This window comes from Cydia amplana, chromosome Z (assembly GCF_948474715.1).
Source record: "Cydia amplana chromosome Z, ilCydAmpl1.1, whole genome shotgun sequence".
Classification (NCBI taxonomy): Eukaryota; Metazoa; Arthropoda; class Insecta; order Lepidoptera; family Tortricidae; genus Cydia; species Cydia amplana.
Window position 1 is genome coordinate 14,731,199 of NC_086096.1, and position 17,480 is coordinate 14,748,678.

The 17,480-nt window shown below is 38.6% G+C and overlaps 1 protein-coding gene across 3 annotated transcripts; it reads right to left on the reverse strand.

The window, feature by feature from the left end:
* Positions 1–1,140: 1,140 nt before the first annotated feature.
* On the reverse strand, positions 1,141–14,797 carry LOC134661187 (treacle protein). 3 transcript variants are annotated; one of them, XM_063517154.1, is made up of 6 exons: positions 14,639–14,797; positions 7,590–7,749; positions 4,032–4,209; positions 3,719–3,802; positions 2,278–2,370; positions 1,141–1,501 (listed from the first exon to the last, which is right to left on the reverse strand). In XM_063517154.1, the coding sequence occupies exons 1-6, from the start codon at positions 14,653–14,655 to the stop codon at positions 1,407–1,409; spliced, it is 627 nt and encodes a 208-aa protein (XP_063373224.1). In that variant the 5' UTR covers positions 14,656–14,797; the 3' UTR covers positions 1,141–1,406. The 3 variants fall into 3 exon arrangements, with proteins under 3 accessions (XP_063373224.1, XP_063373225.1, XP_063373223.1); XM_063517153.1 differs by having other exon boundaries at positions 1,151–1,504; positions 14,639–14,784; XM_063517155.1 differs by lacking the exon at positions 3,719–3,802 and having other exon boundaries at positions 1,150–1,504; positions 14,639–14,784.
* Between the last annotated feature and the right edge of the window lie 2,683 nt (positions 14,798–17,480).

The following is a 17,480-nucleotide window of genomic DNA, read 5'->3' on the forward strand; positions in this document are numbered from 1 at the left end:
TTATCAAAAGTGAAAATAAGAAACTTACAGATATTTCGCAACTAAGCTTGGTACATTTCTACTTTCTAGCAAATATTCCATGTACGTATAACATTATTGTAATATAGTATTAAATTTACTCAATAGAAAATTATATCGTTAATAAACATATTTTTGTACAGTTGTTATCTTATTTCTACCCCGGTTATTTCCTTACCACTCAGCTACTAAAGTCGATCAGCTATTAACCATTTTTAAAGGCGCTTTCACATTGTGTCCAATCTGATCTATCTGCGTGACTAAAATGTAAAAGTACGTATGTGAATAGTTGAGAAACATATTTCTCATGTAGCTAATAGGTACCTATTTACCTAGGTAAGTAAAGTATTCTCACCCTTCCTAATGATAATGACATGACAGTAATTTAGCTACTGAGTTTTTATTGATCTGTCAAAGTGTAGCTATAGGAACCGTGTGCGTAGTGGATCTCCCACCTTGTGACCTAAATTGAATATATTTTATTATGAATAACATATAAGAACTCAAAAATGCGCGTTTCCCCAGGGATAAGACCTAGTAGATCGATTTTTCGCCCCTAAAACCTCCATATAGTAAATTTCATCGAAATCGTTAGAGCCGATTCCGAGATCCCCGAAATATATATTTAAATAAATAAACAAGAATTGCTCGTTTAAAGGTATTAGATAATAATTAGATTTAATACCTTGTTGCTATACCTAAATAGCTGGACTGTGTGTTTGCAGTTTACGCACGCTTCTTTATCATGCAGAGTTACAGACTAATTTTTTGTGTTGGTACCATGTTCAAACTAAAGCCTGAGGGCCTACCGCGAACCACGTTAGACGTGTTACCACCCTGTCACACTTAAGTACGAATTCACATGTGCGCCAGAGAGGCAACACGACGAACGTGGTTGCGGTAGGCCCTCTGATGCTCTGGCACTCTTATTAGCTTTGACATGGGTTATAACGTTTCACTTCATAATAAAACGCTTTCAATATATAATACCTATAGCACAATATTGTCTGTCCGCTCATGCACCGGGGCGGCGCGGCGTGCACCGGTGTGATGACACTGATGACCGCGTAACGGAGGGGTTCGTTCTAGCCAAGAAAATTAAAACACAGAACACAATTTTTTATGTTTACTTTAAAAAATACTTAGACATACATAATTTACAATTATTATAAAAATAGGTATACCGTTCGTCGCTAATTTATAGAAATTACGGGGAACTGAATGGAAGCGCTACACCGCACAGGGAAATGCCGCTCCATAAGTATTTAAATGTAAAGACTGAGTAATACTTTTGAAACAGCAAATGAACTGAAATGGCAAAGGGTTATACAGTATTGAGGTGAGAAGGTGGGTTGGGGGAGTCGGGAGGGGAGGTGGGGGGGGGGGGGTTAGTTTCCTCCTCGCCGGGAGAAGGCCCGGCCGCTCCGTACGGGCGCGGCGGGCTCTGCCTGCTCTTCCTCTGCTTCTGGGATGGACCTCGCAGCTGCTGTCAATTAAAAAAAAACATGTTAGAATTTTGTCCCAGTTTCGGATATTGCGGCACTAAATGTTTCTTTGTGCGCATGCACCCACTGGCATGCGTAGTCCACCAGTTTGATAACTCACAATAGTAATCGGAAATGTCATTTCATGCATATACTAAGTACTCGTATAACATAGTAGTTAATAACGTTAATTAATCTAATTTAATTTAGACTTTTTCATTCGCCTAGCAAATTTGAGCCATGTCTTAAGTAGTGTCCGACCGAAGATTCGGTTTCGGTTTCGGCCATAAAATCATGTTTCGGCCGTAGTTTCGGTTTTGGCCTTAAAACGGCCGGGCCGAAACTTACGAAATGGAACTTCGTACTATGAAACTAAACTATGTGACAAAGGTTGGGGAGCAAGTAGGACAACAATATTTATGTATACAGAAATTAATTGGTTTATTAGTAAACACAATTCCCCTAATGAGCTCGCCACTGGACGGTCGACGCAGTCTTAATATGTATATAAAAGCAGTTTAATGACATTTTTTTAACGATTTTAAGAAGTTTATAATAGTTTCTGTTTCGGTTTCGGCAAAAAAACATGTTTCGGTCATGGTAAGCATCTTTTAGAACTTACCCATAATACGAGGTCCGAGTGATAAAAACCTACTACCACCTCTCGGACAAAATACCTGCTTGTTTACTCGGTCCATTCTATAAAAAACCTGCTGCTGTCTTCTATCCAACATACCTACATATGTGTTTAGTTTTAAATAAGGTAACTTCTTACGTTTCCCGAATCGGCCCCTGACGGGCTTGGCAGGCGCCGGCGGCGCGTCCTCACTGTTGGTCTCCCGCGTCGCAGTGTTGAACCTCTTCTTGTCTGTAAATAATTATTACCGTAAAATGGGGTGAGTAGGATTCGCGGGGAGAGTTGGGTTATGAATGGGGAGAGAAGGGTTGAAAGGGGGGTGAGATGGATTTTTAAGGCTACTGCTACAAAAAATATGTATTCCAATTTAAAATGGAGCTGTAGTAATACTCATAATAAAAAAAATCGATCAAACAATCTTCCAAAATCACCTTTGTATGAAAACCCAACTCACCCCAAATACGAGGGACTACGGGGTGAGGTGGGTTTTCCTGTTTATCGTCAAAGTTATGAAATGGAACTACCCAAAATAAAATAAAAACTAAAATACAAACGTCCGGAACACTTATTATATACACCATTCAGTTTGCATATGTAAAAATAAAATGTTATCGAGGTTTGAATGTCAGTTTTGCGCCTACTCACCCCATTTTACGGTACTTTAACATTTGCCTAAGAAAATCTCTCACCTGCACTGCTCTAGCTAGTTAGAGTGAGAATTGGTTTTTAAACTGTTCTGTTGGTCTCATATTGGCAATGAATCACAAGAAAACAAGATAGAATAATGTCCATAAAAAATCAAGTAAATCGTTTGTTGTAATAATGGATGCTCGATTCAGAATTCAGATCAGGAAAACACTTTACCGTTACCGTATTTGACACAAGGACTAATGTAAATTCTTCCATTTCGTAGAGTTAAATCTATATTTGCATCTGATACAGTATTTAAAGGGCGAACGGGCGTCGCGCTCCTTTCACCGAGGACCGACAAGCCTTGACAAAACGTTCCGTACTACCGCCGAGAGAACATAGCTGATTAACTGACAAACTTATTTTCCTCGTCAATCGGAGGCCGAATACTGCCTCTTGAAGTATTTACAGCCGGCTCAGTTATTGTAATTTCAGATATTTTACGAAAACTCAATTAGCGCGCGTACTGGACTGTGCATTGGAATGCGCTGTGCGGTAAACTTATGCGCTTAATTTATTAGCCTCTTCTCAAAGTTTCGTAAGCTATTACGTGGCCAAATCAATTATTCACATAAGATTAGGACCCGTACTCCGTAATTTCGGCCACTACAACATTTATTGAAAGTAAAGGTAAAAAAATCCTGTTATGGTAAGATAATACCGCTCGTCTTTTTGATTTTTAAGTAGGTACCTACAACTGCTTGTCCATAAATTAGTCACTTTAATATTAAAATTATTCTTTAAAGTTGATGCAATTTGGAAACGATCCTGGCATTTAAAGCTTCAAGGTCGAATACGCGCTGAATAAACTAGTAAGGTAATGACTGCTTACCAGTTTTAGACTTTACTACGAGTATTACTATAGTTTAGAGTCGAGTCAGGTTCTTACTGAAATTGGCCTTGACCGGAGCCTCGGTGGCGCTGTCCTGGACGGGCGCAGCGGCCACCGTTGACTGTCCCCCGTTTAGCTTAGCTGTAATGAGAGATTTCATCATCTTCATATACTTGAACTTCAAGAATGCGATTACATAGCGCCATGTCCCTACAATAGTTCCAATTGTATAGTTTCGTATATACCCTTTAGACCCACGACATCAAATACTAATTATTCTAATTTGCTACATGTCAGCTTAGGCAGGTTGACTAGAGTCAGTGTTAAGTTAACATCAAGACACGTATAACAGTGTAACAAGTGTAGCAACCTTCGGCGGCTTGTGCGCGGCGGCGCTTAAGCGCGGCGAGCAGGTCGGTGTTGCTGCGGAAGGGGCGCACGCCGCCCGCCACCAGCTTTTTGCCCTCGGTGGACGAGGGCGGCGCCTCGGTCGACGGCTCCTGCTGCTCGCCCTCCGCGTACTCCTCGTCCTCGTACTCGGCTTCTTCCTGCAACCGACGCGCAGATAACTACCTAAAGCTGGTCGAGCAGATCTTGTCAGTAGAAAAAGGCGGCAAATTTGAAAAATGTAAGGTCAAGTGAGGTTAATGCAACTATGGGGTTATTGCGTCTCTCCGTTCTTTCTCGAATACGATTGGTCGAAACGCGCTCTACTATGCAACGTTTCATTTCTAAGTAGCTCAGGCTTTATTACTAGACGACGGGAGAAAGAACGGAGAGACGCAATAATCCCATAGTTGCATTTACCTCACTTGACCTTAGGCGCGAAGGGATATCGTCCCATAGAATAGTTGAATTTCGCGCCTTTTTTTACTGACAAGATTTGCTTGACCAGCTTTATTTACCTACACCAATTTCGATTTGCAACAAATCCGGTGTTGGATTGAAAAATACTCGATACGTCATTTGTTTATTTAATTGTGTTTAATGATCAAAAGAGAAACTTATCGACCTTATCGACGCCTTGTGCGCTTAATGTCACTTTTCGTGCTCGTCAGGAACTTTGCGGCACCAACCCGCTACCAAGCGGATAGTACGACAACATGTTCCGAGCATAAAAGTTCAAACTTAGAGGAACCTTGTAGAAAAACCGTCCGATTTCTCAGGCTCACTGCAGCCCTGGGCCGAAAGACCTGCTGCAGAATATGCTTAAGTAGGTACGAATTACTCCACTTATTGCCGCAACGAGCTTACCTAAGGGGCCCACTGATTAACAGTCCGCCGGACGATATCAGCCTGTCAGTTGTTCGGAACACTTTTTGTCCTAACTGACAGGCCGATATCGTCCGGCGGACTGTTAATCAGTGGGCCCCTTTAGCACCTTATTTCTTGTGTAAACACTGTAAACAGACCAATATAGCGGCATGATAACTAAAGTAATATTTATTAATTGTCTCTAGGTATTAAATTGTGACATCATTCAAGCGGAATTCGACCAATAGGTAGTTCTAATTGAGAGAGCGTTTTTTGCGTCAAAACCAGTTTTCGAATCAAAATTTGTGTCACAATATTTTAATAGTTTTAGTTTGCAAATTAAATACGAAATTTAGCGTGACGAATAATTAACATATAACAAAAATATACCCTATGTAGGTTTAATTTCTTAATTAAATAGTTTAGCGATTTTATGGTTTGATAAGCAATCATGTTATCCAAGTGTTGCAAATAATTGAATCTTTCACCTACCCAGAGTTAGACAAAGCTAACTTGGCAGCGATTTTGATAGCATAGACTGTGTAAATCTTATTTTGCAGAGTCTATAGTTTGTGCTATCAAAATCGTTGCCAATTTAAGTACTTACCTAGATAACTCAGAGCTCTTTTCATACTAAACAGATCCAAGTAGGGTAGGTATGTACTCCTATATCGTATGTGCAATCAGTGCCTATACTAGGTATAACATTTCAATGTATCGAATATCGTACGTAGAAATTCTGGCGAGGAAAGGTATTCCGTAGAGGTCGAAGGTGAAGGTGACCGCATCACCGGACCAGCCCACTCGCCTTGAGCCACATGGATCCGCCCGACTCATCTCATTTACGCAATCTATCAGTGGGGCGTCTACACTTCGATTCGCACCAGACAGCCAACTTGGAGACCGTATACGTGTTCCTGTAGGTTGCATACTTTCCCGACGGAACTGACGTTTCGTTACACACGTTTGACAACCCGAGACAACTATTTTTGCACATATATTTTTAATTAATTAATTTTATTTGCTTACACGCATGTAAACCTTGTCTGGTTTAAAGAAGCTCCTCATTCTGGGCGGAAAAAATACAAAATCACAAATTGTCACAATCACAAAGTTACATAAATACCATAACTATGTTTTCGTAACTCAGAGGAAGCTTTTTTAGGACACATGGTGAAATTGTGCTTGAAACGTATATTGTACAGTATAGGGAACTTCATATAACTATTAAATTGTATCGAAATATGACAAAAACACTTTATGGCTATGGGCTATTAGAAATTGATTTGACTAGCAGACAAGTACCCTCTTCAATTCATCGAAGCAGCAACTGTTCTAGAAAAATGTTATATCGAACTTTTATTATTAAATACTTTTAACGTTATGGATTTTGAGTATATTAAATTTCCTTTCTTAGTCTATAGCTCAGTAGCCATTTCTGCTAGGGCCGTTTACAACATATACACAAGCTTTATACGCTTTCTAATCTCTAATTTCACGTAGTCGGCATGTATGTAATTCAATTGAGTAAGAAAACGTTACGTGCAAATATCCATCCGCTTGAATTGGCATCCGACAACCATGCCAAATTGTCGCATTATGTGACGCGGTACATAAGGTACATTGCCAATACGTAATATTTAAGTATGTTCGATTACAACACTATATGGTGAGTCATCTTTGAGGTCACACTAGTTGGCGGGAAAAAGAATAAATAGGTTACGTTACAATAATAGCATGAACTATTTGATGTAATATGTATTTCAATAACAATGTTTGCAACTTGCGTTTAAATTAATTTAACGTAAGTAGAAGTGACGTGGCTCAACGATGATAAGTCGAGTACTTATACTTTCCACAGCTTTGGTGTTGATACACAGCAATGTCACTACCAAAACAGTGACTGAAACTAGCAACATAGAGCAACATGTAGTTCAACAATTACATAAAGTGCGCTTATAGACAATTGATCCACCACCACAACGAAGTTACGGTCTGATTGAAGGTTCAACTGTCATATCATATCCCACCCTCGTATCTCCCTTGGATACCTAACATCACAATCAGATTGAACTTGACACAGCGTTGCCAAAAGATTGATGACATTATCTCGTTTATGATACGATTATAGTATTTTGCACATAGCATGGGTACGGTGACAGCTGTCATCTCCGTATAACTTTAACCCTTAATAGGGCAGGAGGCATATATTTACCAAATTTGGACTTTAATTAAAAATGGTGGAGTTCAATTTTGATTAATTTCTGTTTCTGACATTCTTCTGCCTTATCAAGGGTTAAAACACAAAATATGCAAAATACTTATGTATCGAAAAGACTCCTGTCACCGTACCCAAGCTATGTGAAACATAAACATCCTTACAAGAAGGAACATCCATCCATATTTGCTGTCAGACGTTAGTCGATTTTATAAGTAATTTCATCGATTTTTCCAAAACAACCCCATTTCCAGAATCACCGTAAAGCAATTAGCACCGTAGCCAGTAAAGGCGCGTAAAGGTTGCATACATGGGGAAGTTGCGATGGTACGAGTAGGTTTCCTCTTGGCCAGTAGCGAGTAGGTATTTGAGCAACCCGCGGAGAGAGAAGCACATTTTCGTAATCTACGTAAAGTACCTAGGTACGTATGTTATTGCGGGTGCATGTATGTGTACCTGTGGGGCGGGTGTGGTGGTGGAAGTGCTGGTGGGCTTCCCCTTGGCCAGCAGGCCGCGCTTGAGCAGCCCGCGGGAGGGCGCGGCGCGCGCTTCGCCCTCGTCCTGCGGCCGCGCACGCGCGCTCACTTCGCACGCTACGCAAGCAATAAGAATCACTCTGAAACAAAAACATAAATATAAATAAATCGATGAAAAAGTCCATATAGGTATGAATTCGAAAACGCAAACAATTAATTGACCCAGTGAGAGGGAACAGTCTCATGAAATTTTGTGTGTAGTTACCTACATACTACATACATAATATATTTTAATGCAAATTTTTAAAACTTTTCTAAATTGCGGAGACTTAGGGGTTTGTGAGGTCTACAGATCACAGAGCAACTGGTCATATTGAGTAACAAACGGCACTGGCGAGAAATCGAAGTTTTCTCGATTAAGCAGTTACTACGATGCATAAATTTTGTTTTATATGTGCATTATGTGCATATTTTTGAAGTGAAAACTTCTTTAGCGGCGCTGGGCACTTCTTGAGGTGGGGAAAAAATGATAAACTCGAGACAGCGTAAGGCGATCACGTGACCGTAAGGGGCGTAAGGTTTAGATGGCCACTCATAATTTAAATGGCATTTAAATCAATAAAGAAAAACTCAATGTTATTTGACAGTTATGTTGCGGACTCCTTTTAAGACTCTTTACCTATGTTCAAATAATTTTACGTTGTCATGGCAATATGTAAATAAACATGTCAATGAAAAAGTGTGATCTTATTTGAGAATGATAATAATATATAATAAATAAATAGAATACCTCCGCTAAACGTATATGTATCGTGTTACCGGGCGTCGGTAACATAGTGAGGTGAGTTTTCACTTCTATCGGCACTCCCGGAGTGCAATCGTTGTTGCTTTTTTTTAACAATAATAATGCATTATTCTATTGAGCTTTGCTAATTGTCTTGTACTTGTTAGGTAGGTATACATATGGGTGCGTCCCCATAAATAGGTACATATGTACATAACTAAATTTTATGGAAAATCAATAAATCGCACTATTTTTAATAGGTTTTGAAAACTAGCTTTAGAAATGGTAGTTAAACCCCTATTCCTAGTCTTAGTTAGATATTATGATCCTTGGTGCATGCATAGGTATAATAGGTATTATTTTACGAGAATACGGCTTTACATTTACAATACTAAACGAATACAACTATTTCTACCTACCCGAATGTTTTAAGTAGGTACTGTGCAGAAACACAATACTAATGAGTCTTAATTTGGTTGCAAGGTGGCGTAATTTATCAATCATTTTATAACGTTGCAAAATAGAAAGCTTCTTAGTTCCAAGTATTGTAAGTTCAAGGGGCATGTCATAGCGAAATCCTACGCGCCGAATAGTTCAATGACGTTAAATGTCAGAGTGTAGCTGAGCGAATGTCGAGATCCGCTGCAGGATGTTGGATAGAGCCTAAAGATTACTATGTGTACACACATTCACATTTGTGCAAGCGTATGCCTTCACAATTTCGTGATGTAACAATGCAACTCTTTATCTCTTTTGTCATCGATCGCAGTGAATTTACTTTTGTGGGAAGATTCTCCTACTTAGTTGCATCGCACTTTTTTATTATTATTATAGTGCCAGCCAGCACTTGTGCTTCACTTTTAGTACCTCCGATTCGCCAAATACCGGTTCTAAAAAGTGTTATAATAATATTCGAATGTTAGCATGCTCATACATGAATTCTGTCTAGAACGAGTGTAAGGTGAGTTACGCGGTAAAAGGTCAACCTGTCGGTATAGATAGTTGAGCAACAGCAGGTCCCACAGCCAGGGTCAGGTCAGGTGGACAGCCTCCGTGTCCGCTTCCGACTTCATCACGGCGGCTTCCCTTTGAGCTTTCTCTATTTTATGTAATTCATGTGATACCTACTCGTTAATGACTTGAAAGGAACGTGTTAGCCACCTACATCCAAATTGACCCGACCACATGCTTGAGCACGATTTTATTAATTAATGATTGATTCGTGATGTATTTTAGTGATTGCATTGATTGCGCGGTAACCTTTTAAATATTGTCATCTGCGATCGATACAGTCGTTGTTACATTCTACTCGCGCGTTTGCAGAACGGTATACAGTAGAAAACTAACTATTGCCTTTCGCATCACGTCGGAAAAAGTGCGGCTTTCTCGTTAGTGGCATTTACTGTCACGTACGTGTAGGTGCTCCGAATGTATAATTGTAACCTCAAATCACTTCAAGGTCATGCGAGCCAGACCCAGAAGTGGTAAAAAGTGACCTCGCGGTGCAATGTGGCGCGGCGCGTGCGCTTGCGTCTATGGCGCCCACTAACCGTTACACTATTACGCATATCTAGCAGGAAGTCAAAACAACCTTGCATAAAAAGTATATATATATACAATACAACTCTTCTAAATTCTACTCCGGCATTACTACCCTATTGGAATCAACTGCATACCTACCTAACATATACATATTATTCGTAACCCGGATGAGAAGCGAAGTTAAGTGCCTACTCTCACTTTTTAGGGTTCCGTAGTCAACTAGGGACTCTTACAGTTTCGCCTTAATTCTCTGGAGTTACATTTATGATTTCTCTGTATCTGTATATTTAAGTAATGCCATACCTAAAATAAAATAAATAGTTTCGCCATGTCCGTCTGTCTGTCCGTCCGCGCCTCCGCGGCTTTGTTCCGTGTGCGTTAGTGCTAGAAAGCTGCAATTTGGCATGGATACATAAATCCTGCAGCAAAATCCGTTCAGTAGTTTTCGAGTTTATTGCGAACATATACACAGACGGATGCGGCGGGGGCAGGGCGGGGGACTTTGTTTTATAAGGTGTAGTGATAGGTAGTGATAAAACGCGCCTGGCCCGCGGTCTAGAATAACAAAGCTCGTGACGTCACGTTGTAGGCAAATGTCAAATGTTAAGAAATTGGTTTCATTGCCTTTATAGTTTCTAGTCAGCCGTCTGCGACTCTGCGGGCTTGCATAAAGTGGTATTTTTGATCAAATCTTCACCTTTGTTTATATGTACAGTCGACGTCAAAAAGATCTTTACGACTAACGTTACAAAAAATTATTTACACGACTTTATTGTCATAGCATTTAGGTCGTGTAAACATTTTTTTGTTACTTTGGCTGTAAATTTCTCTTTGACGTCGACTGTACATACAAAGGTGCTAAACATTCGTTGCAGATATTTTAAGAGGTGGTACTTTACATTAAAACAATTAACTTTAAATACCTAGGTATTTGAGAAAAAGGTATTTAAAAATTTATAAGAAAATTTTCCTAACTTCTAGAAGTTAGGAAAACATTTTTTATATTTTTGAAGTGAAAACTTCTTTAGCGGCGCTGGACCCTTTTTGAGGTGGGGAAAAAATGATAAAATCGAGACAGCGTAAGGCGATCACGTGACCGTAAGGGGCGTAAGGCGATCACGTGACCGTAAGCCCCGTAAGGTGGCCACTCCTAATTTAAATGGCATTTAAATCAATAAAGAAAAACTCAATGTTATTTGACATTTATGTTGCGGACTCCTTTTCAAGACTACCTATGATCAAATAATTTGACGTTGTCATGTCAGTATGTAAATAAACATGTCAATGGAAAAGTGTGATCTTATTTGAGAATGATAATAGGAATTTAATATTGAGTCGTGTAAAATCTCAAGACAAATTTAATCCACAATATTTGTTAATTGAGGTCAGCCGGTAGAGTTGACTGCATTCATTTATACCAACTTGTTCGCCACGGTGCACTAAAAATTCTACAAACCGATATTAAACCTTGTCATAATTTCCTCGAAATCGATTACCGGTTGTGTATTTTTGTCTTCCTCAACGTTGAATTAAAATTTGCAACATTACTTTATCTAAACGAATAAATAACGGTTTATATTTAGGATTAATTAGCGATGCACCGGGCTATTTGAAAAACATTTTGACATAAAGTATTAAGTACCTACGGGTAGGTACTTGGCTGACTTCTCGAATGATTATAGACCTGCCGTATTCCAAAAACCATATGAGTAGTAAGTATAGTTCTTACTAAGTACATGTTAGAAAAATCATATCAAAACATAGCTTTAAATACAAAGGTTGTACCTAGCTTGTGTAGGTAAGAACAACAAGCTCCATCTTTCTTCCATAAGGACTATACTTTTGAAAGTTTTTAGGGGAAAGGAGCCGGATTAGTTGATCATGTTATAATATTATCATGGTGCCAGCCAGGGCCAGGTCATCACAGAATATTCAAGTATACATTAATATTATCTACTTAATTCCTTAATAATGTATGAATGTTACCTAAGAATTAATAAATTATTTATGCACTTGAGAGGTAAAGTGATATTAGAATATCATGTCATCCAAAGTTACATAATCTTGAAAAAGGAGAGTATGAGTTGAAATCTGCTTAATAGACTGTGAAATAAGGTTTTAGCAAAGAATCCATTTTTGGTACAAGCTTTTATAGCAGACCGTACTTTTCTCTCCACAGGCAACTATTACTCCTTGAGACAATTCTAAGGACCCCAAACACAATAAGGTTGCGTTCTTTTATCACACAGCTCTTTTATCAAAGGCCACTTCCTGTCTCCATCATCAGATCAGCTCGATGATACCATCATATTGCATTGTCAGAGTGGCACCTGATCTAAATATGTACCTATGCATATTTTCAGCTTCATCGGAAACCGGGAAGTGGGTCAAATTTAACTTGCAAGATTTGATTACAGACTAATACACAGACAACGGGACAGGTGAAACTGAAAATCCTCTAGCTAGACTGAGTTTACAGCAATTATTTCATGAAACCGATGCTGCCAAAAATACGGGGGTGCGGGAGGACGAGGTGAGCGAATCCCGTGCCGTGATTGGTCCGTTCAAAGACACGGACCAATCACGACACGGGATTGACTCGAAGATGGAGTAAAACTACCGTATAAGTGGCAGAGGTGGTAGCGTTACTATGCTGTCTAGGGGATGTCTTGTCTGTGGGTGAAACTAAATAAAAGCTTGGTAATAAATGGTACAAACCCGTATGTTGGTTTGTTATAATTGAATGATTAGCTTTAATATTAATAATTATCATAATAATTAGTAAAATTTTTTGAGGTAAGTAATGCTCCCTTCGTTGGACTCATGGATTTTAGTTTAGTTTATCTACTAAGTAATGAAAATCCCAGCAGCTCAGGTGGATAACAATATTATTACTTAATCGTAGGTCGCGAACTAAACTTTCAACATGGGACAGGTACATTAATCTAACCGGTTTTAGTTTCGCTCAATTGATTGGATAATTAATTGGCTAGCTGTATCTAGTCTTTTGTGGGTTCTACATTTATGTGTTACGATTTGAACTCGCTTATAGTCAAATAACTTTGTAGCGTTGACTTTAGTTATTTCAGCATGATTGTCGTGGCTTCCAACCTCCGTGGCGACCTGACATAGACCAACTGACTGACAGGCTGACTGACATACATATTTGGAACTACGGACATTTAAATTCAAAATTAGACATGACAACGACACGATAAAATAAGATCAGTTCACGGCGGAAAGCCAGACCGACCGGACAGACTGTTCAATGATTATCAAAAGTTTATATTCATGACGATATTCCAAACACCTTTTGCAATTGTATAATTATTTATTAATCCAATACCGTATAACGAAAGTAACATTGATATATGGTACTTTAGCCCGAGAAGGTAAACATAGCCTCCTGGAAATAACAATTTTATACAAACTTAAAAACACCAAATTTAGTCCATCTGAAGTTATCCACCAACTAGGGGGCTAAAGTAGGTAACGCAGCCGAGTTTTTTTAAAGTTCATATTCGGTTATATAAGCGTTATTAATTCATCATCATTCATGTCATTTAAAACTACTTTATTCGTTTTAAATGCTGTATCACAGATAATCCTCAACGTTTCTCAGGTGAAATAAATATTTATTGACATTAAGTCTGCCGTTTACTGGTGTAACATTTGAAAGCTTAACCAAATTAAGCACTGAAACAAAATAATTTAGATACGATACCATATAGTTACTGAGGGAAAAATTAAGTACTTAATCTTTTTTTTATTAATTTATAAATATAGTTTTTTCTGTAACAAAGACTTTTCATTTATGTCTTTAGGAAGTTGATTAGGTAGGTAGGTACGTATTTACGGTGTTGTATAAATACGGCATTAAACCAACTAGTCGTGACGTAAAGCGTTGAGCTCGTAAGCTACCGGTTCTGAATTCCTATTCCTACCCTTTTCTACATATTTACACACTTTGCTTTGCTGCAAACGCTACCTAATTTATTATTAATCTCAATTTATATACTGTGTAATATTCATAATTGTACCTATAAAAATGGTTTTACGCCTCTACAAGGTACCTAACTACTCGAGTTTTCAAACTAACACATTCTCAACGGTTCGCTCACTACTCACTATTAATTTCCATCACTGATAATGTTTACAATATTTTAATTAGGTAGGTATTTAAGTTTTACATTTAGCTTTACATTTTATACCGGGACATTTTGAGTTACGAAATTCACGACCTAACTTTTATTGTTTGTCCATATATGTATTAAAATAAACGTATTAGGAATTAGGAAAGATGCTCGCTGTTCGCTGTGCTAAAATTTTGGGAGGTGAAGCCTAAACATAAACATAGTTTTTAAACGTGGCACTTGTTTACCGAGTGTATAATTAGGCAAGAATTACGTCGATGTTTTTCTGAAAGTTCAAGAATTAGGTATGCACATAGGAACACAATATCGCAAATACAATCGCCCAGCGTGATACTACCTACACGTTGGATATGAAAGTTAGTTAAGTACATAATATATCTGCCATGTCGATATCATAGAACAGATTTAATCATAAAGAATTTATGCACTAACCATGCAATCCAAGTCGAAATAATAGACTTTTAGAGATGAAGCAATCGAGTTTTTAGGGTTTTGTATACCTAAAAGTACGCTTCAGACTTCAGAAATAATAGTAAAATAAGTACTTACAGGGGTATAAACCTCATGTTTCCAGTATATTGGTCACGGGTTTCGCAAGCGAGTGTGATACCGGTTGTGGGTGCGCGAAGCGGCTCTGAGTAGGTCCACAGTGGACGACGGCCGCGCTTGTTGTGCGGGTCCCGCCGAGCCTAGCCCCGGCAAGTGCACTCCGCCTGCCGTGCGGTGCCGCCGCGCCGTTGACGCCACCAGCGCCCGCGCCCCGGGCCTAATTCCTATCGATTCACAAAAGATTAATCTCAGAGAGCCAGTATAGTTGTAGTAAAAGGGAGATCCGCAAAAACTATGTGCAATCGGCAATACAAGTAACACTATAGGTATTTCCATTAAAGCGATTTGCTCAGTGTTAGCAATCGGTATGTGAGTATAATATATTAAACGACCTGTGAGTTGTTCTCACAGCGGATAAATACATACCTACATACCGATCGTATCATCACAGACTTGCAATACTTAATAATGACTGTCACATTGTTGTTTCATTGAAAAATCAGTAGAAAAGTAACTCCTTTTAATAGCGTTAATTGTTTAAAATTCGAATATAAATTGTAAAGTTATCTTGCAGACCTCGCATCTAAATATATTTGGTCATGATATTTTGAGTTTTATTCACCAGTACTAGAGTTCACTTTTATTAGCGACTAGCTTTTGCCCGCGGCTTCGCACGCACAGGAGGTTTTTTTATTTTTGTATCAACCCCCATTTCATTTCACCCCTTTAGGGGATGAATTTTGAAAATTCCTTTCTTAGTGGACCCCTAGACCTTATAAGGAACCTAAGTACTTGCCAAATTTGGACTTTCTAGTCCCAGAGGTTTGGGCTGTGCGTTGATTTAAGTCAGTCAGTCAGGTCTTTCACGTTTATGTATATAGATTTGTTGATTATTGAATTATATTGGAGTGATATAAAGTTAGAATGTAGGTAACTGTGAGATCCTCGTATTTCAGCCCGTACAAGATTAGAAAATTGAGCTTTATTGCTTAATATAAAAGTCCAGTTTTAAATAATTGACCTGATTATGATACGTTATGACTAAAGTTCTTTGGTGAATAAAAACGAAACAGCAGGCTCAGGCACACATTCTCGCCGCGCGGTAGAAAGAGAGGGTTACGCCTTACGCCTTACTCTGTTTCGAGTTTAACATTTTTTCCTCACCGCAGAAAGTGCACAGCGCCGCTAAAGAAGTTTTCACTTCAAAAATGACTGGCTACTTAACAACTGTATTAATTGAAAAACTGATGATCCAGGGGGACAGGAGAATATCTAACCAAAGCACGTTGACTGTGAATCTCAGCTCGGTATGACATACTATTTTTCTGTCACACTGCACGATTGGCTCGAATTCGTGAGTGACACCGCTGAACTAGCACCAGTCTTAGTGCCCCTGCTACTCCTACTGAAAGATACATAAGACTAATCCCGTTCGGTCATTTCCCCCCACCCCTCATGCCCATTCCAGTAAAAATACTAGATTCATGGAAGTTGCATTTCGCGCGTTTTTCTATTGACAAGTTGGCTGCGTGCAATGCGTGTTCGAGCAAGAGTATAGGTAGAGTCTGTGTGGAAAGAGAAAAGTCGTGAAATAGCGTCGCGATTCACGCACGTAGTCTGGGCTTTAACCGCGAAAATCTAAGTGCGTCAATTGCGGGCATTTTCCCCTTTCACTCTAATTACGCCTTAATGAGAGTAAAAGAGAAAGATCCCCGCAATTTGCGAATTTCGGTTTTCGCGGTAGACCTCCTGGAGGGGACTCTACACTAGACTCTGTGCGGAAATGAAGAGTCGTGGAATGTACGGGGCCAAATACATTCCACGACTCTTCTCTTTCCGCACAGACACTAACCAATTAAGGATTTAAAAATGTAGGGTTGGTCACTGAAATACGTATTACACAAATTTTTGGCGGGAAATTTAAAAAATCTTGGGCTGGTCACACTTTGTGTAGTAGGAATTATAGTTTTGATACTAGAAAATTATTTTTTAATTTTCTGTGCACACGTAAGGTACCTAAGGAAATAAGTTAAAATATACGTTGACGTGCACTCAAAGTCAGCTCACATAATTTCTACCACTATGTAAAGTACAGTCAACGATAAACACATAATTATGTTTACACTTTCTCACCATATACCGTGGTAACAAGTCGAAAAATTAAATGTAGTCTAAATAAGACCTAGCTCGATGATACCGTAATATTAATCAATCCATTACCAAAAAATTTACATAAGTACTATGCCAAATATGCTAAATGCTAAGTATCAAAATACAGCTGGTCAAGCAAATCTTGTCAGTAACAAAAGACGCGAAATTCAAATTTTCTCATAGAATTAATATGACTAGAACAACTGTCAATCTTCAAAAGTGCGACCAAAAATGAAATGCAAGTGTGTGCGTAAATTGTCTATGTGAGATCAAAAATAGTGATGTCATGTTACAACATATTAATAATCTGTCGATGTTTGATTGCTTTATCGACTACTTTTTCAAATGTGTTATTTTAAACGTTAAAACTCTACGACATTATGACGTATAAATAACACTTGCACTGCGTGTGTTATCAAAATCATTGCAGACTTATCTTAATGTAACTCTTACTGTGTTGGAAAGTGAAGTTTAAATTTACCGCTAAACATGAGCACCTTCAAAAAGGTATAACAATCGTTATTATTTGAAATCGGTTATAAAAGCTTTAATGATGTCTTGTGAAGAAATAATTACATAGCTATTAATATACCGACAAGTTATCGATACTGTCATATGAACATTTTGTCAAGCCCTAGCGTAAAGTAACAGGTTATGTTTTACACAAAATATTTTAAATTATAGACTAATA